This window comes from Myxocyprinus asiaticus, chromosome 8 (genome assembly GCF_019703515.2).
Source record: "Myxocyprinus asiaticus isolate MX2 ecotype Aquarium Trade chromosome 8, UBuf_Myxa_2, whole genome shotgun sequence".
Lineage (NCBI taxonomy): Eukaryota > Metazoa > Chordata > Actinopteri > Cypriniformes > Catostomidae > Myxocyprinus > Myxocyprinus asiaticus.
Window position 1 is genome coordinate 54,788,802 of NC_059351.1, and position 22,553 is coordinate 54,811,354.

Genomic DNA, 22,553 nt, shown 5'->3' on the forward strand with positions numbered 1-22,553 from the left:
TATTTTTAAAGAGAGATTTTATCACTGTTTAATATTCTGAAGGTCATTTGAGTTATTTCATGAGCCTCATCATTCATTCATTATTCACTCAGTTATCTTTACTGAGACAGTGTGAGAAAGACACTGATGTGTGTGATACATATAGATATCAAATATATCAGAGGTCGTGTGTCTTTGTTTTGTAGGATTTGTTTGGCTGAAATGTATCAGGATAAAGAGCTGATCGATAAATTCATGAAAAGAAACAACGACTACAACGATCCACAGGTGTGTGTGTGTGTGTTGCAGGTGTATTTACAGTATGTGTGTGTGTGTGTTGCAGGTGTATTTACAGTATATGTGTGTGTGTGTTGCAGGGGTATTTACAGTATGTGTGTGTGTGTGTTGCAGGGGTATTTACAGTATGTGTGTGTGTGTGTGTTGCAGGGGTATTTACAGTATGTGTGTGTGTGTGTGTGTGTTGCAGGGGTATTTACAGTATGTGTGTGTGTTGCAGGGGTATTTACAGTATGTGTGTGTGTTGCAGGGGTATTTACAGTATGTGTGTGTGTGTGTTGCAGGGGTATTTACAGTATGTGTGTGTGTGTGTGTTGCAGGGGTATTTACAGTATGTGTGTGTGTGTGTGTTGCAGGGGTATTTACAGTATGTGTGTTGCAGGGGTATTTACAGTATGTGTGTTGCAGGGGTATTTACAGTATGTGTGTGTGTTGCAGGTGTATTTACAGTATGTGTGTGTTGCAGGTGTATTTACAGTATGTGTGTGTGTTGCAGGTGTATTTACAGTATGTGTGTGTTGCAGGGGTATTTACAGTATGTGTGTGTGTTGCAGGTGTATTTACAGTATGTGTGTGTTGCAGGTGTATTTACAGTATGTGTGTGTTGCAGGGGTATTTACAGTATGTGTGTGTGTTGCAGGTGTATTTACAGTATGTGTGTGTGTTGCAGGTGTATTTACAGTATGTGTGTGTGTGTGTTGCAGGGGTATTTACAGTATGTGTGTGTTGCAGGGGTATTTACAGTATGTGTGTGTGTTGCAGGGGTATTTACAGTATGTGTGTGTGTTGCAGGGGTATTTACAGTATGTGTGTGTTGCAGGGGTATTTACAGTATGTGTGTGTTGCAGGGGTATTTACAGTATGTGTGTGTTGCAGGGGTATTTACAGTATGTGTGTGTGTTGCAGGGGTATTTACAGTATGTGTGTGTTGCAGGGGTATTTACAGTATGTGTGTGTTGCAGGGGTATTTACAGTATGTGTGTGTTGCAGGGGTATTTACAGTATGTGTGTGTGTTGCAGGGGTATTTACAGTATGTGTGTGTTGCAGGTGTATTTACAGTATGTGTGTGTTGCAGGTGTATTTACAGTATGTGTGTGTGTTGCAGGTGTATTTACAGTATGTGTGTGTTGCAGGGGTATTTACAGTATGTGTGTGTGTTGCAGGTGTATTTACAGTATGTGTGTGTGTTGCAGGTGTATTTACAGTATGTGTGTGTTGCAGGGGTATTTACAGTATGTGTGTGTTGCAGGGGTATTTACAGTATGTGTGTGTGTGTGTTGCAGGGGTATTTACAGTATGTGTGTGTTGCAGGTGTATTTACAGTATGTGTGTGTTGCAGGGGTATTTACAGTATGTGTGTGTGTGTGTTGCAGGGGTATTTACAGTATGTGTGTGTTGCAGGGGTATTTACAGTATGTGTGTGTTGCAGGGGTATTTACAGTATGTGTGTGTGTTGCAGGTGTATTTACAGTATGTGTGTGTTGCAGGGGTATTTACAGTATGTGTGTGTGTTGCAGGTGTATTTACAGTATGTGTGTGTTGCAGGTGTATTTACAGTATGTGTGTGTTGCAGGTGTATTTACAGTATGTGTGTGTGTTGCAGGTGTATTTACAGTATGTGTGTGTTGCAGGGGTATTTACAGTATGTGTGTGTGTTGCAGGTGTATTTACAGTATGTGTGTGTTGCAGGGGTATTTACAGTATGTGTGTGTTGCAGGGGTATTTACAGTATGTGTGTGTTGCAGGTGTATTTACAGTATGTGTGTGTGTGTGTGTGTTGCAGGGGTATTTACAGTATGTGTGTGTTGCAGGGGTATTTACAGTATGTGTGTGTGTTGCAGGGGTATTTACAGTATGTGTGTGTGTGTGTGTTGCAGGGGTATTTACAGTATGTGTGTGTGTGTGTTGCAGGGGTATTTACAGTATGTGTGTGTGTTGCAGGGGTATTTACAGTATGTGTGTGTGTTGCAGGGGTATTTACAGTATGTGTGTGTTGCAGGTGTATTTACAGTATGTGTGTGTGTGTGTTGCAGGGGTATTTACAGTATGTGTGTGTGTGTGTGTGTTGCAGGGGTATTTACAGTATGTGTGTGTTGCAGGGGTATTTACAGTGTGTGTGTGTGTGTTGCAGGGGTATTTACAGTATGTGTGTGTGTGTGTTGCAGGTGTATTTACAGTATGTGTGTGTTGCAGGTGTATTTACAGTATGTGTGTGTTGCAGGGGTATTTACAGTATGTGTGTGTTGCAGGGGTATTTACAGTATGTGTGTGTTGCAGGTGTATTTACAGTATGTGTGTGTGTGTGTTGCAGGTGTATTTACAGTATGTGTGTGTGTGTGTTGCAGGGGTATTTACAGTATGTGTGTGTGTGTTGCAGGGGTATTTACAGTATGTGTGTGTGTGTGTGTGTGTTGCAGGGGTATTTACAGTATGTGTGTGTGTGTGTTGCAGGGGTATTTACAGTATGTGTGTGTTGCAGGGGTATTTACAGTATGTGTGTGTGTGTGTTGCAGGAGTATTTACAGTATGTGTGTGTGTTGCAGGGGTATTTACAGTATGTGTGTGTGTGTGTTGCAGGGGTATTTACAGTATGTGTGTGTTGCAGGGGTATTTACAGTATATGTGTGTGTGTGTTGCAGGGGTATTTACAGTATATGTGTGTGTGTGTTGCAGGGGTATTTACAGTATGTGTGTGTGTGTGTTGCAGGGGTATTTACAGTATGTGTGTGTGTGTGTTGCAGGGGTATTTACAGTATGTGTGTGTGTGTGTTGCAGGTGTATTTACAGTGTGTGTGTGTGTTGCAGGGGTATTTACAGTATGTGTGTGTGTGTTGCAGGGGTATTTACAGTATGTGTGTGTGTGTGTTGCAGGGGTATTTACAGTATGTGTGTGTGTGTGTTGCAGGGGTATTTACAGTATGTGTGTGTTGCAGGGGTATTTACAGTATGTGTGTGTGTTGCAGGTGTATTTACAGTGTGTGTGTGTGTGTGTGTGTTGCAGGTGTATTTACAGTGTGTGTGTGTGTGTGTTGCAGGTGTATTTACAGTGTGTGTGTGTGTGTTGCAGGTGTATTTACAGTATGTGTGTGTGTGTGTGTGTTGCAGGTGTATTTACAGTGTGTGTGTATGTGTTACAGGGGTATTTACAGTATATGTGTGTGTGTGTTGCAGGTGTATTTACAGTATGTGTGTGTGTGTGTGTTGCAGGGGTATTTACAGTATGTGTGTGTGTGTGTTGCAGGGGTATTTACAGTATGTGTGTGTGTGTGTTGCAGGGGTATTTACAGTGTGTGTGTGTGTGTGTGTGTTGCAGGTGTATTTACAGTGTGTGTGTGTGTGTGTTGCAGGTGTATTTACATTGTGTGTGTGTGTGTGTGTGTGTGTGTTGCAGGGGTATTTACAGTATATGTGTGTGTGTGTTGCAGGTGTATTTACAGTATGTGTGTGTGTGTGTTGCAGGGGTATTTACAGTATGTGTGTGTGTGTGTGTGTTGCAGGGGTATTTACAGTATGTGTGTGTGTTGCAGGTGTATTTACAGTGTGTGTGTGTGTTGCAGGTGTATTTACAGTGTGTGTGTGTGTGTGTGTTGCAGGTGTATTTACAGTGTGTGTGTGTGTGTGTGTGTGTTGCAGGGGTATTTACAGTATGTGTGTGTGTGTGTGTTGCAGGGGTATTTATAGTATATGTGTGTGTGTGTGTTGCAGGTGTGTGCTGCAGAGTATAAAGAATTTGTCAGTGCTCTGAGGTCAAAGTTCAGCTCCAGCTCCAGTCCCAGTGATGTCATCTTACCAGACACAAAAGAGGAACTTTTCAACAAGTACACACACACATACACACACACACACATTCTTTGCAGAAGTGTCTTTCAGTCTAAAGACTGTGTGTCTGTGTGTGCGTGTGTGTGTGTTCTCAGATTTAAGCTGTATGCAGTTGGAGACGTGACACTTGAACGCACTACAGACGTTTTGAGAAGGTTTGTACATTAAGATTTATTCATCAACACACTTTAATACAAAATGACTCACAAACAGCAGAAGAGATTCATCCTGACCAGACAAAACCATGACATCAATCATACAAAAATCCTCAGTAGCATGTTAATAACATGAGAGCGTTGCTGAGAGAAGATTGTGCTAGAAGAGAGATGAGAGTGAAAGCAGATCAAGTGTTTGTCAGTGAACACAATAAAAACACACTAGAATACATTCAGGCAAGAGTTAACTATGTAATGAAGGCTTGTTTTCAGGATGAGAGGATTTTTCAGAAAAGTCAGGTTGGGGCAAGTTGTCACAGATGTTTTAAATGTTATGCATTAACACAATTTATTCATTATAATATCTGTTGGGTATTTGTATTTGCAGTGATTTATTTTATGACTAGTTTTGTGTTTCATAATTAGTTTACTGTTTAATTGTTTGCCCTGCTACTGGGGCATGTTGTCACAAAAGGGTCAATTTTTGTTCAGTGAAATGTTAATGTTTTTTATGTTCAATAGCTCAAAATCTTTTTTTTGTTTGTTTTTTTGTAGTCGTAACTTTTAAGTGTGTGCTAATGAAGAAATTGAAGTTTAGAAATAAACCTACCCAAAGAAATGTTCACTGGAGTAAAAAGTGTGACAACTAGCCCCAGTCTTCCATATTAGTAATGTCTAGTGTTCAATAATCTAGTGACAAACACTTAACAAATGCCATGGGCTTCATCTCACTTAAAATTAGTTTTATTTTCACAAATAAAAGCAAAAGTGTCTCTTTTTCATGTTGTAATTGTGTATTTAAAGACGTTGATGATTTTTGTGTTTCAGCCCGAAGGACATTCATGTTCTGGTGCTGTTTAATTTAATTCAGAGCACTCTAGTGCTGACGAACGCTCAGATGAAGAACTACAGTGCCTTCCCGGTACAAACACACACGTTTTTATTTATATATGTCGTGTCATAAGTACATGATTATTAATGTATGTTATCTGCGTGTGTTTGTGTGTGTGTCAGACGTTCTGTATGTACACACGGTATCAAGAACAGGTGTTGTCTGAGGCGTTTCAAGTGTGTCGGAAGCGTGGTTTAGTGAACCGGCGCCGTCCCACCACCATCTACGGCCTGAAGAAGTGCCACGCCCTCCCGTTCCTGCCCATGTCCTTTCAGCTGTCACAGCACTACTACAGGTACACACACACACACACACACACAGACTGTATGAACTTGACATGATCTCCATCTCTCTCCGTCTGTCTTCAGGTTCTTCACATGGCGTGTCCCCAGCACCGTGTGTAATGAGGTGTTTGATCTGATGATGGGTTTATATCAGGCCGGCGGCAGCGACAGACCCGACAGCTTCTCCTTCCAGAAAGACCCGGAGAACGACAGAGACAAAGACCAGCGACAGGAGGAGCAGGAAGTGGAGAGGACACCAGAGGAGGAGCAGACAGAGAAGCAGAAGGAGATGGTGGTGAAGGAGGATGCAGACACACAGGGAATGCTGCAGTTCCCAATGGACGCTCCGGGAGGCGCATGTGCATGCTGTCTATCTCTCATGACTCTCGGGCTGCTGTCTGTGGATGTCAGTATTCCACAACAGATTGTCATCATAGACAGCAGCGTGATCGACCACGACATGCTCAAGAGGTACAAACAGACACACCAAGACAAGTCAAAACCCCATTCATTTTCTACACAGTTCAATTAATTCTTAATGATATCTTATAAATCTTTAAAGACAGACCTGTCGTGAGGTCAGAGTTTGTTCATCGATGGTTCATGCTTCTGGTGAAGACACCACTCTGCATTCCCATGATCCACGATAACAGATACACACAGTGAGTTGATGTTTGTGTTGTGTTTCAGTCTGACTAAAGCACTGGAGGAGGAAGATGAGGATGAAGAAGAGAGGAAGAGGAAGCCGGAGGTCAAACCTAATCAAGTGTCTCACACTAATTACCTGCTCATGAGAGGATTTTACGCTCCAGGAATCCTGCGCTCACACACACAAACGCACAACTCCAACTGCACCGACAACATCATGATCAATGCCTGCACCTTCCACATGCAGCTGAGACAGACACCTAAAAACACACTCTTCACACAAGACGGTCAGTACACACACACACACACACACACAATCTGCATGTGTGATCAGTTTAGCCTTCTGACACGGTCTGTCTCGTCTGCAGCTGATGTCGTCTCAGCGCTCACTCCGTCCTCTCCTCCGACTCTGCCGGCATGGTTCATGCGTGTGTATCCCTCAACAGCGGTGGATCTGCAGCCGTTCTTGGACAGGTGTGTGAGTGTGTTGGGATATGGACCGCTGGACGTCCAGGCGGTTCAAGAGATCAGAGACGCCGTGGAGCAGGAGGCGGAGTTTGGCATTGACAGACAGGACCTCTGTCAGCGCTTTGTACACCTGGAACTACCTGAGAACGGCCGCAACCGATCACTACAACAATATATACAGGTGAGAGAGAGACACTACAACAATATATACAGGTGAGAGAGAGACACTACAAGAATATATACAGGTGAGAGAGAGACACTACAAGAATATATACAGGTGAGAGAGAGACACTACAAGAATATATACAGGTGAGAGAGAGACACTACAAGAATATATACAGGTGAGAGAGACACTACAAGAATATATACAGGTGAGAGAGACACTACAAGAATATATACAGGTGAGAGAGACACTACAAGAATATATACAGGTGAGAGAGAGACACTACAACAATATATACAGGTGAGAGAGACACTACAAGAATATATACAGGTGAGAGAGAGACACTACAAGAATATATACAGGTGAGAGAGAGACACTACAAGAATATATACAGGTGAGAGAGAGACACTACAAGAATATATACAGGTGAGAGAGAGACACTACAAGAATATATACAGGTGAGAGATAGAGACACTACAACAATATATACAGGTGAGAGATAGAGACACTACAACAATATATACAGGTGAGAGAGAGACACTACAACAATATATACAGGTGAGAGAGAGAGACACTACAAGAATATATACAGGTGAGAGAGAGACACTACAAGAATATATACAGGTGAGAGAGAGACACTACAAGAATATATACAGGTGAGAGAGAGACACTACAAGAATATATACAGGTGAGAGAGAGACACTACAAGAATATATACAGGTGAGAGAGAGACACAACAAGAATATATACAGGTGAGAGAGAGACACTACAAGAATATATACAGGTGAGAGAGAGACACTACAAGAATATATACAGGTGAGAGAGAGACACTACAAGAATATATACAGGTGAGAGATAGACACTACAACAATATATACAGGTGAGAGAGAGACACTACAAGAATATATACAGGTGAGAGAGAGACACTACAAGAATATATACAGGTGAGAGAGACACTACAAGAATATATACAGGTGAGAGAGAGACACTACAAGAATATATACAGGTGAGAGAGAGACACTACAAGAATATATACAGGTGAGAGAGAGACACTACAAGAATATATACAGGTGAGAGAGAGACACTACAAGAATATATACAGGTGAGAGAGAGACACTACAAGAATATATACAGGTGAGAGATAGACACTACAAGAATATATACAGGTGAGAGAAACGCTACAACAATATATACAGGTGAGAGAGAAACGCTACAACAATATATACAGGTGAGAGAGAGACACTACAAGAATATATACAGGTGAGAGAGAGACACTACAAGAATATATACAGGTGAGAGAGACACTACAAGAATATATACAGGTGAGAGTATTAATAAATAAACCAATGTATGTGTTTGTAGGATCTGGTTGATGGAGAGCAGCTTGTGGAGGTGGGCGCTCAGTCTCAGAGGTTGGTGAGTTTGAATGCTGCGTCTCATTGGCTGCTGCAGAGTGTGGGTAATGGTGAGCAGACACAACAGGTGTCCCTGAAACGAGGCCCTGCCTACAACCCCAGCCATGCCACACCCCCACCAAAAAAGAGGCGGGTCATGGAATCTGATTTAAAGACCGTTGCCATGGATACAGTCTCCACTGACGCAGCTGTCAAACACACCGTTGCCATGGATACAGTCTCCACTGACGCAGCTGTCAAACACACCGTTGCCATGGATACAGTCTCCACTGACGCAGCTGTCAAACAGACCGTTGCCATGGATACAGTCTCCACTGATGCAGCTGTCACACAGACCGTTGCCATGGATATAGTCTCCACTGATGCAGCTGTCACACAGACCATTGCCATGGATACAGTCTCCACAGACGCAGGTGTCAATCAGACCGTTGCCATAGATACAGTCTCCACAGACGCAGGTGTCAATCAGACCGTTGCCATAGATACAGTCTCCACGGAAGCAGGTGTCAATCAGACCATTGCCATGGATACGGTCTCCACAGAGACAGCTGTGAGTCAGACTGATGCTGAACAGACGGTTGTTATGGAGAAGGCGGTTCTTAAAGATGCCATTGATTCAGAGCAGCATACATCAGATGACAAAGGGGTACGGCTTTGTAATGACTCCGCCCCCTCCCAAAGCAAAGGTGTGTATGTTTTTGGACACTGAAGGCTTGTGTATTTGGTTTGTTATTATGTGTTTGTGTTGATATTTGAATGTTGAACTGTTGTTTCAGATGGAGATGGAGCTGTTGACCAGGAGAAAGAGTGAGTGTGACGTTTATTTTCTCTCTGGAATATGAAAAATGACTGTGGTCAGATATTTCTGAATAATGAGCAGGTGTGTCTCAGGTCTGTTCTGACACAGACAGCAGGAAAAAACAGACGGGCTGGACATGTGCTGGCAGTACAATACTGCGATAATACTGTATATTGTGGTAAAAGCTCCAGCAATTATAATGATAGGAAAAGAAGATAACTGCAAATGTCTACTACAGGCAAATAATAAAAATCAAGTAACCATAAAAACATGCATAGTTCGGACTGCAAGTTAAATCAGTGCATCAAATTTTAAAAGGGAGGAGAAAACACTTCCTGTATCTTTTGTTGTCCATGTCAAAGGTCATGTGTCCAATCAAACTCTACAGTATTTTGACACTAATTTATCTGTCACCTGATCAAAGCTCGTCAAGTTGCACAATGTCAACATGAACAGGATGTGTGACATGAACCTCAAAAGCAGTGAGGAGAAACACGGTTTCTGCCGAGAGCATGAAACCATCAGTTCAGTTTTAAAACTGTTCTGCTTTTGTGTTGGTCACACATAATAAAATCATTTCTACCTCAAGATTGATCCATTTCCAGCTCAACGTTTCATCTCTGCTTAACTGTTTGTACTGTTGTAAATGATTCGTTAATCTTCAAAGTGAACTGAGCTGGCGTGACTGATCCCCCGTCTGTGTTTATTATACATTAATAAGCACTGAATGAACTGTGTGTGTCAGCAGTGAGATGGTGAGGTTTGTGAGTCGTCCGTGGCGTGTGGTTGACGGCTCGTTGAATGGTCCGGTGTGTAAGGGCATGCTGGAGTCTCTTCTGCTGCACATCATGATGAGTCCAGCGATCTGTGAGTCTGTTCTGCTGCAGCATTACATTGAAGTGCTTCAACCCGTCGTGGTGCTCGACCTGCTGCAGGTAACACACACACTTCAAGCCATATGGACAAAATTCACTCTATATACACGATTGTGTCAGGACAAATTTATTTGTATAGCGCTTTTCACAACAGGCATTGTTTCAAAGCAGCAGTACATGAAATTATAATGTAACACAAAATGAATATAATGCCAATATTAGTTATGTTTAGAACTATTAGTGGTTAAAATGAGCAAACAAAGTAAGTTTTGTGGGTCAAAGATTAAACAAAATGATTTCTTATGAACTATAAGTTTTAGGGTTAAAGTCCTGATGCATTGTCTTTTGATTTTGGCTGATGAAGGCTTTTGTTAGTGGTTAATTCATTTTCTGTGTAGTTTAAGAGAGTGTTGTCCCTCCTTTGACCAAGTTGATATAGGTATCATTCAGTGAGAAGCATCGCAGTCCGGCTGGAAGCTTATGGCAGGTCATTTTGGTGAACTCCATCCTGAGCCCATGCTTCAAACAGTGGCTCATGAAGAATCCCATGTCTTTGAGTTTGCATCAATTCATCCTCAGTGAAGTCAGTCTTAGTAGACTGAAGTGAAATCTGGGTGGCACATGCTGCAGTTGGTCATCATCACTCAGCAACATAGCGGAAATCGGACATCAGGCAGGACTGGAGATGGATCTGGCAGGCTTTGGTAACTTCGGGATATAAATAGACAGGGAAAGAAATAGAATAAAATTAGCGTAGATGCCGTTCACTTTAAAGCAGAATTAAAGAATATGAGAAGTGTTTCCGGTTCTGATCATAGTGAGTGCGATGGATTATAGCATGATAGAAGGTCATTTAAGTACTTTAGAGCTACACCATTCAAAGCTTTGGAAGTAATTAACAGAATTTTCAAATGAATACAAAACTTGAGAGGTAGCCAATGTAACGCCGATAAAATGGGGCTGATATAGTCATATTTCTAGGTTCTAATTAGCACTCTCGCAGCTGCATTTTGAACCAACTGAAGTTTATTTATTAAACCTGCAGGACATCCTCCCAGTAATGCATTACAATAATCTAGTCTTGAGGTCATGAATGCATTAATTAGTTTTTCGGCATCAGAAACAGATAGCATGTGTCGTAATTTAGCAATATTTCTGAGGTGAAAGAATGCAGTTCAACAATTATTGTTGAACAATTATCAAACATTATTGGAAATTTGTTTTTCTGAGGTTAGATTGCTATCAAATATAACACCTTAATGTTTTGCTGTAGAAATTGACGTTACAGTACAAGAGTCAGATTATATTTTAGCGTCTTATTTTTTTAGGTTTTTGTTCCAATAATTAGTACTTCTGTTTTATCGGAATTGAGTAGAAGGACATTTCTAGCCATCCACTAATTGATATTATTTATACACACTGTTAATTTGGAAAATTGTTTCGAAAAAAATATAAAGTTGGGTATCATCGGCATAACAGTGAAAACTAATTCCATGGTTCCTGATAATGTCTCCCAGGGGAAGCATATATAGGAAGAAAAGCAGAGGCCCTAAAACTGATCCCTGTGGCACTCCATACTTAACTTTAATTTGATCTGATTGTGCTGGTGATATTTGTAATGCACTTTTTATGTGGACATTAAGTTTATTAAAGAAGAGTGTGTCATTCGACTAGTTTCACGTGAGTATGAGAGTGTTCAGAGATGTTTAAGCATCAGTAATGTGACGCTCATTTTTTGTTTGTCCATACCTATTAATTTATTCAAAAACACATAAAAAATTCACACAAAATAATAACTTGAATACACCTCTACTATAATGAACATGTTTTCAATTTCTGAGTTCAAAGTAATTTTGATGTTTTTTCTGGAGCTTAAAATCATAAATGTGGTGTAACAGTTCAGAGACAATAAAAATAAATCAGTCTCATTAAAAGATGAAATTCTTGAAAAAGAGTAGTGCAGAATAATCTTTTATTATTATTTCTTAAAAACATAAACAGTGACATTTAAAAAAAAAATATTGAAATCTCAAATCTTATGCTACAGAACTGGCTCCACTTTTGTTAGAAGTTTATACTGAATCATTAAAGAATTTAAAGCTTCCGCCAACCATGACACAAGCCCGGATCAGTCTGATTCTTAAAAAGGACAAAGATCCAAGTGAGTGTAAAAGTTATCGTCCAATTTCCCTGATCCAGTTAGATGTAAAAATATTGTCAAAAATTTTGGCTAATCGATTAAGTAAAGTTATGACATCTCATATACATATAGATCAGGTGGGGTTTATTCGGGGCCGTAGCTGTTCTGATAACATCAGGCGTCTAATCAATATCATGTGGTCAGTAGCGAATGATCAGTCTCCGGTCGCTGCCATCTCACTTGACGTCGAAAAGGTGTTTGATATGGTAGAATGGGATTATCTTTTTAAGATTTTGGAAATGTATGGGTTCGGGAATACTTTTATTGGTTGGATTAAGTTACTTTATAGACACCCTGTAGCAGCGGTACAAACAAATGGATTAATTTCAGATTATTTTACTCTGGATAGGGGCACCCGGCAGGGTTGCCCTCTTTCCCCATTATTGTTCTGTCTTGCCCTGGAACCATTAGCAGCCGCGATAAGAAAGGAGGATGATTTTCCAGGGGTGATGGCGGGAGGTGTGGCGCATAAACTCTTGCTTTACGCAGATGATATTTTATTATTTGTCTCTGAACCTACTAGATCTATGCCTTGCCTCCACAGAATTATTAATTCCTTTTCCAAGTTTTCAGGATATAAAGTCAGTTGGTCTAAATCCGAAGCTTTGGCTCTGACAGCGTACTGCCCAATAATGGCTTTCCAGCCGGGCGCCTTTCAGTGGCCCAAACAGGGCATTAAGTATTTGGGTATTTTATTCCCAGCAAATTTGTCTGATTTAGTTAGAGTTAATTTTGACCCGTTAATAAAAAGGTTTTCGAGCGATGTCAGCAGGTGGGCTTCATTACATTTATCTATGATTGGGAAGATTAATGTTATTAAAATGAATAGTATTCCAAAATTCAACTACCTGCTACAGTCTTTCCCTGTAGATGTCCCCCTCTCTTATTTCAAGCAATTTGATAGCATAGTGAAGTCCTTCATTTGGAATGGTAAGCGTCCCAGATTGCACTTCAATAAGTTACATAGGCCGATTGACAAAGGTGGGTTAGGCCTACCCAAGATTTTGTTTTATTATTATGCGTTCGGTCTCAGACATTTGGCTCATTGGTCGCTTCCACCTGAGAGAGCCCCTCCCTGGTTTTGTATTGAACAGTTCTTGCCCCTATTTCGCCATTGCAAAGCCTTTCTATCAAACTAATCGGAGAAGTTAAGTTACACCCCTTTATTTCACATTTACACTCGTATAGACAAAAGTGTCCAGAATGTTTCAATTGGACATTTATTTAAATGTTGCCTCGAGTATATGGCAGAACCCAAAATTCTGTATTAATAAGTCCCCTTTCTGTTGGTCAGAGTGGATTGTGAGGGGGGTTACAACACTCGGTGACCTATATGAGGGTGGAGTGTTGAGATCCTTTGAAAATTTGGTTCAACATTTTGGGATCCCCAGATCTCGGTTTTATAAGTATTTACAGCTGTGCCACCTGCTCTGTACTGTTTTTGGGAGTAGTATACACCCCCCTAAAGCAGCAGATACTCTGGGAGAGGTGATTACTGCTTTTGGAAAAGGTCATGAGGCATCAGTGTATTACTCCCTGTTAATTCAGAGTCTGGGGGACGGAGCTTTTACTTCTCAAGAGATTATGGGAGAAAGATTTAAACTTGTATTGGAGGAGGGAGTGTGGGCTAGGATTCTAAAAAACATCAAGTCTGTATCTAGAGATGCAAGGGTGCGCCTTATACAATTCAAGATTTTGCATAGGTTCTATTGGACCCCCTCTAGATTGTATAAGCTTGGTCTTAAAGACACACCCACCTGCTGGAGATGCCAATCAGAGGATGGAGACATGACCCATGTTTTTTGGGGGTGTGTCGTGATCCAAAAATTGTGGTGGAAGGTTCAGAGTTTTGTGTGCGACATGGTGGGCACTGGGGTTTCGTTTTTTCCCCAGGGGTTTAAATGTTGATCTTTATATATATATATATATATATATATATATATATATATATGTTTTGCATTTCATTGTTATTGTATGATAAAAAAAAATTATTACAAAAAAATAATGTGTATTGCTACATATGGTGCATATAAATAATTAATATAATTCTTCCTCTAGTGAAGAACACTGTAGAGAACATATCTTTAACTCTATTTTTACTCTGTTACTTGTATTTTTTGTTTTCAGGTGTTGATTGAGTTGGGCTGTGTGAGGAAGCGCTACATTGTTCAGCAACACAAGACGTCGCTGTTCTCCAAACCCAAAGTGCCACAGATCAAAGGTCAATCAGAGATCAGTGTGAGGGACGCGGTGACGGCGTTCTATGAGCCCACAGTGGACTGTATGCTGAGACTGGCACGAGTCTTTCCTCACGAGCTCAACTGGAATAAGTGGGTTCAACTCGGTCTGCGAGTTTGAACACACACAACACACACGTGTACGAAAGGGGAAAATGAAGACATTTATGAATCCTGTCTGTGTTTTGATGTTTATTCTGCTTCTGTTGCACATAATAAAGAGATTTTTCACTAAACAGCTTTTTTTCAGTTTGACATTAAAATGAGTCACATGACAGTTTCATGTTCATATTTCTGTGATTCAATACTGGAATTATTCATTGTAATTAATCAAAAGGTAGTTGAGGCTATGTTATATTGTGAGTACTTTCACAGGTAAAGTGTGTTGTTAGACACGACACAGCGGAGTACGGCTTCGAGAGCTTTATTGCTCTTATAAAATGGCTTTTAAATAAAGGACACAAATATTCTTCATTTCCTCCTCTAGAAGAGCTCATCCCTGAAATGTAAATTGAGGTTAATAGTTGTGCTCTATGGGTGCTGGATCAGATACTTTGGACACATCAAATCTATTTGTAATTTTAATAAACTTTATTCTCATCTTTCATGAATGTCATTTCATAACAGGTCAATCTAATTTCTTCAGGCTGTAAAAAGGTCTCATGCTCACAAAGTAAACTCCTAAATATGAAAACTCCTCAAAAACTCCCAGTGTTCAAGGGACAATAGCAGAATCAATCCAACATTCGCTTAAATGAACTAAATCACTCAGTTTGAGTCTGAAAGGCCCTGAGAACCTCAGAGTCGAATCTTCCTCTTCACTGAAGACTACCGACTACCATCCTTTTATTTTAAAAGATAAATATAGTGTTCTCAGAAAGAGAAGTGTGTATTTTAGGACAGTTCTGGAATGTTCATGACTTGTTGTTGTTACAAATATCATCTGAGAGAATTCGAGGGATGAGTTTCAGTTTGATGGGGTCTTTGGGAGCAAGAAGACCATTGAGACCGAGCTCCAGAGGAACCTATGAAAGAGAGAGAGAGAGAGAGAGAGTCATTTTCAATGTAACCGCCTCGCCTACCATGAGCATAAGTGATGTGGAGAATGTGTCTGCTCACCTGTGTCTCTTCACACACACAGATGTCGAACCCCTGCAAGATCTCCACGATGGCCAGTTTCATGGTCACCTGAGCGAATCGCATCCCGATGCAGTTCCTGGGTCCAGCGCCAAAGGGCATGAACATGTAGGGGTCTATGGACTCCTTATTTCCTTTAGTAAACCTGATAGTAAGGCAAAAGAGGGTTTCTTTGTGTCACGTTGTACGTTACCTTCTTAAGAACCATTGAGATGTATTAATTGTTAAAGAGTCCCATAAGCCTGATGTTAAATGTATGAAATAAGAAATCCATTCTGACCTCTCTGGTTTGAAGCTCTCTGGATCTGTCCAGTACTCTGGGTCTCTGTGGAGGACGTAGGTTGGAATCATGACGACCGTGTCTTTAGGAATAATGAGACCGTTGATCTCCACGGTTTTCTTGCAGACCCGTTCAAGTCGAGCAGCGACAGGGAACAGCCTGAGGGACTCGTTCAGGGCAGCATCCAGATAATCCATGCTCATCATCTTTTCATAGTCCACTGGAGCCTTCAACACACAGATGGCCATGCTTAAAATCAGCCATAACAAAACCTGACACTGATTCCAGCTAAACAAAACTCATTTAATTTCTGTCTGTTCTACCTGATTAGGGAAGGTCTCATCGATCTCCTCCTGCAGTTTCTTCATGGCCTCTGGGTTTGTTGCAAGGTTGTAGAACAGGAACGCCAGAGTACTGCTGCTCGTCTCATAACCAGCAAAGATGAAGATCATGGCCTGCGACAAGATCTCATGATCGTTTAGACCTGGACAGAGTACAGAGTCTAAGGTGTGTTTCTAATATGTCTCGATCAATAAAGATATTTAGGGCATAATAGTTGGAGGTCGAGATTAAACCATTTGAGATGCTTCACCTTTCTCTGTGTGTTCCTCGCTGTGCCCATGTTCAGCCTTTCCTGCTGTCTGAGAATCAACCATCAACTGCAGGAAGTCAACTCTCCTCTACAGGAAGTGACAGATATGTAATTATAACTTTGTTTAATGTCTATTTGCAATATCTAAATATAAAAAGTGTTTTACAGTACCTTGTGGTCATTGGCCACTCTGTCAGACTTAATCTTTTTTAAGGCGGCGTAGAAGAAATCGGTCACAGATGTCGGAAAAAAGGCTAAATCCATTTTTTCGAGCATGGGGGTGGTGAAAGGAAATAACGCTAACAAAGAAACGGAAAAGGATGTTTAAGAAGTTTCTGCAACTTAAAAAGGATGTTAGTTCACAAAGTTTGCTAAATTATCCATTTGAGTCGAGTTTGTGATGACTGTGTTATTTCAGTGTTGCAGATGTGTGTTGACACTTTACCTGCGAACAGGAACAGAGGGTTCAGGAAGTCAAACTTGAGCATTTTTTTAATGTTCGTCACGAATGGATCTTTGGGGTTGTTGAGAGAGTCGATGTCCACACTGAACGCTGTGCTGGTCACCACATCCATACTGTACGCTCCAAAAAACCTGAAGACATGCAAAACACATCCATATAGTCAAATCAATTCATCTCTATTTGTATAGATGGTTTCACAATATATATTGTTGCTAAGCAGCTTTACAGGACATCATACGGTAATGTCTGGAATGTGTAAGCCCCCAGTGAACAGCTTCATGGAAAAACATCATTCAAATTCATCCTTAATGTCTTGCTCTTTATATTTTACACTGTAAATAACACATAGAGAACACATCCATATGTACACTGCAAAGTAGGGCTGTAACTAACCATTATTTTGATAATCGACTAATCTAACGATTATTAGAACGATTATTCGACTATTCGGTTGATTATTGCAACGATTAATCGTTAGCTCTTAACCGATTATTCAGCTTGTGCCATAAGTTAAAAGGTTGTATTAAACGTGTTTACTAACAATAAAGAGGACAAAATCATCTTTTAATAATACTTCTAAATGACATTCACTGAATTAAAGGGAAAAATACTTTTTATTATGTTTAATTCAATTTAATCCTCTTGTTATCAAGTGTTTTTGTCTTGTTTTCCATTTAAAATGATCGAAAAATCCTTAAAACAAGATAAATTTACTAGAGAAGCAGCATATCAGATATTTAGACTTGCTTTAAGAGAATGTATCTTAAATATAAGTGTATTTTTCACTTGGTTATACTTCTGCGAGTGCAGTAAAGACAAAATAAACATATTCATGATCTATTCTCTAAAAGCAAGTCTAAATATCTTATATGCTGCTTCTCATGTCAATGCATCTTTATTAAAGGATTTTTAGATATTTTAAAATATTTAATATTATATTCAACATTCTCAGATAACAGTTTTTTTAATTATGAGATTAAAAGTAAAAATGATGAGATACAAAGTCATAATTTCGAGATGTGAGAAAACATTGAATTATGAATTGGGAAAGTTGGCAAGCCATGCTGCGTTCCTTAAGGCCAATGCGAGTCACCATTATTACCCAAGTAAATCATAAAATCCACATTAGGAACACATTTAAATATTGCATTTATAGCAAAAATTTGGGAAGGGGTCGTTCTGACACATTTTGCGATTAGAGCTGGGATTTATATTGTAAATGGGATTGAGCGCCGTGCCTTCAGTCTAACAATAAAAGTTCTATTTCAGTTCTATTTTATGAAATTAAATTCTAATTTCAAAATTACGACTTAGTATCTCGAAAGTATGGCTTTTTATCTCCTAATTTTGACTTTTTATAAAAACTTTTACTATCTGGTAATGTTGAGTTTTATCTAAAAAAGAACACACCTGTACACTGTACAGAACCTGAACACACCTTGAATAGGAAGAGCTGTATTATACTGTAGCAATGATTATTATGTTTCCTAATAAATGATCTATAAATATCTTAGGGAGGTAATGAACCTTTGCTGTGATAACTACAGTAATATTAAAGCAGATATTTTTATCTCTTCAGATAAAGCCGTTTGAAGCACTTCAGGAAATGTGATGATGCTTTTGAGAACTGGTTATAATCTCTGAAAGTGTGTGAAAGCTCTATGACTCACTCTTTAATATCCACAGGCTCTCCTCCCTTCACCGTTTTCCCCATATTCTGAACTAATATTTTCGAGTGTGTCTTCATTATGCCAAACATCTGGAGAAAGAAACCACAGCACATCATCATCGTTATCTATTTAAATCTTCATCACTTCATCTGAAACATTAAAGCTGATAGTCTGAGGACAAAGGTTTTGTGTTTCACTGGTAGTTCAGGTGAAATTGTCTCTATAGTTCATGTAACAAATAATGTTGAGGTTTCATTGCAGTTTGTGCATTTGTTTTTTGATCTGAAGGTTTAACTGATATGTGAAGGACGGTGGATAAGGTCCACAGTATGAGCTTCTGTCTGAATATTTGTAGACTCACACACCTCCTTTAACCTTCCGCTGGTGAAGGAGGGAGAGAGAACACTGCGGATTCTCCTCCAGTCATCGTCCTCAGCGATCGACACAGCGTCATACAGTGGACCGTTCAGACGGAAGTTCTGTTGGTTTTAAGGATAAATGCAAACAGCATGAAGATAGAATACAGATATTGTTTAATCGCCCCCTTTATATTTCATTTAAACAAACTGACCTCAAGAGGCATTTATAAAATAATGCATTAAAAGTGTGTATAAGACATTTCATCAGTATTTCAGAATGTGATCAAAAGATGAGGATGAGTTTACCCTTCTGTTGGTGAAGAAAGAGTAACATTCTTTTATCAGGATGGTCTTGAAGATGGATTGATCCAGAATGCAGAGAACTGGCTGCCGTGCGTCATAAATGCTGTAAGAAAAGGAAGAATTACATGAACACAATTATACACAAGAATATTGTGATTTATGTTGTGTGTAGTTATTTCTGAATCATTTCTGCTGTTCGTTTGTTATTTTCATGAGATCATCAGAACTTTAAGAATGATTTACTATCATAAACCTTGTAAATACTTTATTACAGCTCTCATAAAGTTCTCTGTATGTACTGATGTCACAATATTTCAAATCTAAACTATTGAGCTACACACATTTTTTTATGTTATATTAAACTTTTTTTTATCCCCTTTTCTCCCATTTTGGAATGCCCAATTCCCACTACTTAGTAGGTCCTGGTGATGGCGCTGTTACTCACCTCAATCCGGGTGGCGGAGGACAAGTCTCAGTTGCCTCCGCTTCTGAGATCGTCAATCCGCGCATCTTATCACGTGACTCGTTGTGCATGAAACCGCGGAGACTCACAGCATGTGGAGGCTCATGCTACTCTCCACGATCCACACACAACTTACCACACGCCCCATTGAGAGCGAGAACCACTAATCACGACCATGAGGAGGTTACTCCATGTGACTCTACCCTCCCTAGCAACCGGGCCAATTTGGTTGCTTAGGAGACCTGGCTGGAGTCACTCAGCACGCCCCATTGAGAGCGAGAACCACTAATCACGACCATGAGGAGGTTACTCCATGTGACTCTACCCTCCCTAGCAACCGGGCCAATTTGGTTGCTTAGGAGACCTGGCTGGAGTCACTCAGCACGCCCCATTGAGAGCGAGAACCACTAATCACGACCATGAGGAGGTTACTCCATGTGACTCTACCCTCCCTAGCAACCGGGCCAATTTGGTTGCTTAGGAGACCTGAAGGAGTCATTCAGCACACCCTGGATTCGTGACTCCAGGAGTGGTAGTCAGCATCAATACTCGCTGAGATACCCAGACCCCCATTATATTTTAATGCCTATTATTTATTGAATTTGCGAAATGTTCTGAAATGATTCTTTCATTTGAATAATTGAGATTGATCTGTTATTTATTTCATGTTATTCTAATATTCTATCTGTTTCATCTCACACTCACCCCCAAACTCTTCCATACTTCTTGAAACACTCAGTATCGAAATTGTGAAAACCCTGAAAGCACAGAGACGGTCATGATAAGAAACACTGTGATGCGACATGAACTCGTTTGTTAGACCGGGAAAGAAATAAAGCAGACGTAACAAGATCAGCTTTAAAAGACTTAACCAGTCTCAGATGTCCTAATGGGGAACCAAGAGTTCATTGATGTATAAATGATGGCGATCAATTAAAAAATAGAAGTTCCATGCTGTTTAATATATGCTTTTATAATACACAAACATCACCTTTCTATATTCCAGCATGGTCCCAAAGAATGGAATGGGTTTTGGACCTGGAATCCCCAACTTTTTGAAGAAACCATGAGGCCAATACCCATACCTGCAAATGGTAACAGGTCATTTACAGAGCTGTTCTCAAACACACATCATGACAAACACAAACGTAATCATCATTTTTGTTATTATTACGATTGATCAGTAACTATAATTACTCCGAGTGTGTAGAGTGACTTACATCACGAGCAATGCCACACACAGCAGGAGAAGTGCCCATGTTTCCACTGAGAAAAACAGACTCATAGTTTCTGCTGTCAGAATGCTGAGATCCCTCGATGTGTCGTCTGTACGATAGACGGGTGAGAAACAAGAAGCACAGCGAGTGACAGGACCTTTATTGTGCTCTTAGATTACACATTAACCAGCAGGATTGTTGAGAACAGGCAAACACAAAGTTCAGCTGTAACTCCTGTACACACTACACACGTCAGTTTTGCTGTTATCAGTATTAATAAGTGTGATACTGAATATTGTTCTTCATTTAACAACATCACGTCATTGTTAGGTGTAATCTGATTACAAGTCATTAGTTACTTTAATTACCTTTTTAGTCAAGAAGTAGTGTTCCAATGAAGTTTATTACTTTTAAATACATAATAATAGTCATGATCTCATCCTATTATTATTTGTTTAAACAATCTTCTTGAAGAAAAGACAAAATGTTCTGTATGTAAAATATCTGTCCCTCAATTTAGTTAAGCTTCTTTTATAACAACTACAAAACAATTGTTGTAGTCTTGTTGCAAACCAAACATTTCTCGTTTCTCTTTCCCTCAGATATAGCCGACTGTGTTCATTGGAACAGTTGTCTCTGTTATGTAAGTGTTCACATCTCGATAAGAGCTTTACCTCTGCACACATTGGCCTGGCCTTTATTTCAGCGCTCTAGTTTATATGTGTACAGTATCGATCACTGTGTATAATTGGACTCATCGAGGCATATTTTATTGCAACTAGTGTGTGTTTACAGAATTAATTTAACATTGAACAGTATTTGGTTACTAGAAATAATAATTAAAACACGATCTGTCCTAGAATGAATGGAAAACTCATTATGCATTAAGTCCAGACTTTATCAAATAGTTACTGATAATGGTGATGTTTTACAAACACATATGGTCATCATGTTGGAGGATATATGCGGTAATTACTGTGCAGAATGAACTTGAGTAACCCGATAGCACCTTCACGGTTCAGTTCACCTTTCACTTGTTTAAAAGAGTCCATATGTAAATCTGACATTTGTTCTTAGAGGTTCTATATAGAACCTTTTTTCTTCATGGGTCATTCTGTCAAATCAGTGCCTTTTCCATTTAAAGTACATTTCTATAAAATTATGAACATTCCATCAGACATAGAATGTCTTTGGATGATGATGTCATAATGACAGAGTTTATTATTATTATTATGTAATTGTGCATTATTATAATAAGTGGAAGTTATGATGGTAACTGTGTTGACATACTGTAACTTTAAGTCTTAAGAAATAAATGATGTCCACTAAAACACACACACACACACACACACACACACACACACACATTCACACACACACTCTCACTCACACACAGTCTCTCTCTCTCTCACACACACACAACACACACACTCTCTCTCTCTCTCTCACACACACACACACACACACACACACACACACATACACACACACTCTCACTCACACACAATCTCTCTCTCTCTCTCACACACACACTCACTCACACACACTCACACACACACTCACACACACACACACTCACACACATACACAAACACCGCACTCTCTCTCACACACACACACACACACACACTCTCACACACACATTCACACACACACTCTCACTTACACACAGTCTCTCTCACACACACACAACACACACTCACACACACACACTCTCTCTCTCACACACACACACAACACAAACACCACACACACACACACACACACTCACACACACACTCTCACTCACACACAGTCTCTCTCTCACACACACACACACACACACTCACACACACAC

The 22,553-nt window shown here is 39.9% G+C and overlaps 2 protein-coding genes and 1 long non-coding RNA gene across 5 annotated transcripts in view; 2 read left to right on the forward strand and 1 right to left on the reverse strand.

The window, feature by feature from the left end:
- The window catches only part of LOC127444866 (general transcription factor 3C polypeptide 1-like), a 30,114-nt gene extending 15,646 nt beyond the window's left edge, over nt 1-14,468 (forward strand). For 2 of the 3 annotated variants that reach the window (XM_051704454.1, XM_051704456.1), the window contains exons 26-37: nt 186-267; nt 3,983-4,095; nt 4,192-4,251; nt 5,080-5,173; nt 5,266-5,438; nt 5,512-5,898; nt 6,118-6,362; nt 6,444-6,724; nt 8,069-8,807; nt 8,898-8,928; nt 9,666-9,855; nt 14,123-14,468. In XM_051704454.1, coding sequence (XP_051560414.1) covers nt 186-267; nt 3,983-4,095; nt 4,192-4,251; nt 5,080-5,173; nt 5,266-5,438; nt 5,512-5,898; nt 6,118-6,362; nt 6,444-6,724; nt 8,069-8,807; nt 8,898-8,928; nt 9,666-9,855; nt 14,123-14,353 — 2,626 coding nt within the window. In that variant the 3' untranslated portion in view covers nt 14,354-14,468. The remainder of the gene's footprint in view (nt 1-185; nt 268-3,982; nt 4,096-4,191; nt 4,252-5,079; nt 5,174-5,265; nt 5,439-5,511; nt 5,899-6,117; nt 6,363-6,443; nt 6,725-8,068; nt 8,808-8,897; nt 8,929-9,665; nt 9,856-14,122) is intronic. The other variant, XM_051704457.1, reaches the window with a different exon arrangement.
- On the forward strand, nt 1,412-2,244 carry LOC127444868 (uncharacterized). The gene is made up of 3 exons (XR_007897886.1): nt 1,412-1,470; nt 1,823-1,938; nt 2,189-2,244. It is a non-coding gene; the product is annotated as an uncharacterized LOC127444868 (long non-coding RNA).
- A 332-nt stretch (nt 14,469-14,800) lies between the features above and the next one.
- Nucleotides 14,801-20,861, reverse strand: LOC127444867 (cytochrome P450 3A30-like). The gene is made up of 13 exons (XM_051704458.1): nt 20,720-20,861; nt 20,491-20,584; nt 20,205-20,257; nt 19,040-19,139; nt 18,740-18,853; nt 18,375-18,463; nt 16,687-16,835; nt 16,413-16,540; nt 16,242-16,329; nt 15,973-16,133; nt 15,650-15,876; nt 15,352-15,514; nt 14,801-15,257 (listed from the first exon to the last, which is right to left on the reverse strand). Exons 1-13 carry the CDS (start codon nt 20,782-20,784, stop codon nt 15,147-15,149), a joined length of 1,542 nt encoding a protein of 513 aa, XP_051560418.1. The 5' UTR covers nt 20,785-20,861; the 3' UTR covers nt 14,801-15,146.
- Between the last annotated feature and the right edge of the window lie 1,692 nt (nt 20,862-22,553).

Coding starts and splice junctions, on each gene's coding strand:
- LOC127444867 (XM_051704458.1), bottom strand. CDS start 20,784: ATGAGTCTGTTTTTCTCAGTGGAAACATGGGCACTTCTCCTGCTGTGT. Junction 15,515..15,649: donor GAGAGCTTCAAACCAGAGAG/GTCAGAATGGAT, acceptor CCTTACTATCAG/GTTTACTAAAGGAAATAAGG. Junction 15,258..15,351: donor GTGTGTGTGAAGAGACACAG/GTGAGCAGACAC, acceptor TCTCTTTCATAG/GTTCCTCTGGAGCTCGGTCT.